At 62.9% G+C, this 2,202-nt stretch overlaps 1 protein-coding gene across 1 annotated transcript; it reads left to right on the top strand.

Annotated features, from left to right (window-relative positions):
* Positions 1-6: 6 nt before the first annotated feature.
* LOC112818764 (leukocyte immunoglobulin-like receptor subfamily A member 6) lies at positions 7-2,199 on the top strand (the record flags this gene model as incomplete). Its single annotated transcript, XM_073890832.1, has 6 exons — positions 7-131; positions 288-323; positions 497-781; positions 926-1,228; positions 1,455-1,751; positions 1,961-2,199. Coding segments are annotated over exons 1-6 (1,278 nt in total), but the record flags the coding sequence as incomplete, so codon positions are not given.
* Between the last annotated feature and the right edge of the window lie 3 nt (positions 2,200-2,202).

The following is a 2,202-nucleotide window of genomic DNA, read 5'->3' as shown; positions in this document are numbered from 1 at the left end:
GATCAGCCTCCGCATGACCACACCCTGTGTGTCTGCCCGTCCTGTGGGCACCGAGGTCCCTCCCTATGCACTGCTAGAGCCAGAGACGGGAGACGCCATGACCCCCGCCCTCACGGCCCTGCTCTGTCTCGGTGAGATCTGAGGAGGGGAGGGGACGCCCTATTCTGGGAGGGACCCGCCCCACAGCCAGGCCCTGGGCTGTCGGAGACCCCAGACTCAGGAGGCTCACGGGAGGAGGGGTTCTGCTCAGGATTCGCAGCAAACCTCTCACAGGAACTCTCTTCCAGGGCTGAGTGTGGGCCCCAGGACCCGAGTGCAGGCAGGTGAGTCTGTCCCCAGGGGTCTCAGTCCCACCTCCTCACGGGGGTCACCCACCAGGCAGAGGGGATGGAGAACAGCAGTTCTGGGCTGACGGAGGGGGACGTCTGGGGGTTTGGGGCAGAGCTGGGACCTGGGGGTGGGGAAGGTCTTGTGTCCCAGCCTCCGTTTCTTCCAGAAATCCTCCCCAAACCCACCATCTGGGCTGAGCCAGGCTCTGTGATCCCCTGGAGGACATCTGTGACCATCTGGTGTCAGGGGAGCCTGGAGGCCCAGGAGTACCGCCTGCATAAAGAGGGAAACTCAGAGACCTGGGACAGACAGAAGACACTGGAGCCCGGGGACAAGGCCAAGTTCTCCATCAGATACATGACAGATGTATATGCAGGACGGTATCTCTGTTACTGTCTCAGTCCCAGTGGCTGGTCAGAGCCCAGTGACCACCTGGAGCTGGTGGTGACAGGTGCGAGCCCACTCAGGGTCCCAGCCCCAGGCTCTGCCCTCAGGAAGGGGGTCTGCTCTCAGGTGTCTCCCTGTCACAGCCCAGCCCTGGGATGATGTGGGGGATCTGAGCCCCATTTAACACCGTCCCCTTCTGCTCCCCTAGGATTGCATGACAAACCCAGACTCATAGCCATGCCCAGCCCTGTTGTGACCTCAGGAGGGAACGTGACCCTCCAGTGTGGCTCGTGGGTGGGATTCGACAGGTTCATCCTGATGAAGGAAGGAGAACGCCAGACCTCCTGGACCCAGGACTCCCAGCCAGCCCCCAGGGGGTGGTCCCAGGCCCTGTTCCCTGTGGGCCCTGTGACCCCCAGCCTCAGGTGGACGTTCAGATGCTATGGTTATTACAGCAACACCCCCCAGGTGTGGTCACTCCCCAGTGAGCCCCTGGAGCTGGTGGTCTCAGGTGAGGGAGTCTGATTGTTGCCCCATCCATGTTTTGAGGCACCAGACAGGTTACGGGGGCTCTGCTCCCAGGGGAGTCCCAGACGAGAGGGTGGAATGGGGGACAACAGGGGCTCACAGGTCAGAGACACTGAGGGTGATGGACCGTGAGGCCGGGGGTCAGGACGGGAGAAGGGAGGTTTGGGGAGAATAATCAGCCCCTGCAATCCACGGCTGGTCTCTCCCAGGTGTGTCGGGCAAGCCCTCCCTCCTGAGCCAGCAGGGCCCTGTCGTGACCTCTGGACAGAGCCTGACCCTCCAGTGTCGCTCTGATGTTGGCTACGACAGATTCGCTCTGTCCAAGGAGGGAGCAGGTGACCCTCCCCGGCGCCTTGGCCGGCAGCCCCACGCTGGGCTCTCTGGGGCGAACTTCGACCTGGACCCAGTGAGACCCTCCCACGGCGGCCGGTACACATGCTATGGTGGACAGAACCTCTCCTCTGAGTGGTCGGCCCCCAGTGACCCCCTGGACATCCTGGTCGCAGGTGAGATGCCACAGGTCAGTCAGGACCCCAGACCCTGCACAGCTCCTGCCAGGGGGGCCCCAGGCGGTGGTGGTGGGACCAGAGGTGTGGGGTCCCCAGGGAGGGAGAGAGAGAGACAGAGACAGAGAAGGGAGAGACCCAGAGGACACAGACAGACTCAGTGCAGAACGAGGGCTGGACAGCCCCTCACCCGCCCTTCCTCTCTCTAGGACAGCTCCCCGACACACCCTCCCTCTCAGTGCAGCCAGGACCCACGGTGACCTCAGGAGAGAATGTGACCCTGCTGTGTCAGTCATGGAGCTCTGTGGACACTTTCCTCCTGTCCAAGGAGGGGGCAGCCGATCCCCCCCTGCGTCTTAGATCAAAGCACGGAGCTGGGCAGCACCAGGCTGAATTCTCCATGAGTCCTGTGACCTCAGCCCACGGGGGGACCTACAGGTGCTACGGCTCA

Source organism: Callorhinus ursinus, unplaced genomic scaffold (assembly GCF_003265705.2).
Source record: "Callorhinus ursinus isolate GAN/ISIS: 27379988/994484 unplaced genomic scaffold, GSC_fseal_2.0 scaffold7782, whole genome shotgun sequence".
NCBI classification, from domain to species: Eukaryota; Metazoa; Chordata; class Mammalia; order Carnivora; family Otariidae; genus Callorhinus; species Callorhinus ursinus.
Note: the sequence above shows the minus strand (reverse complement) of the source record. Positions and strands in the feature narration are given on the sequence as shown.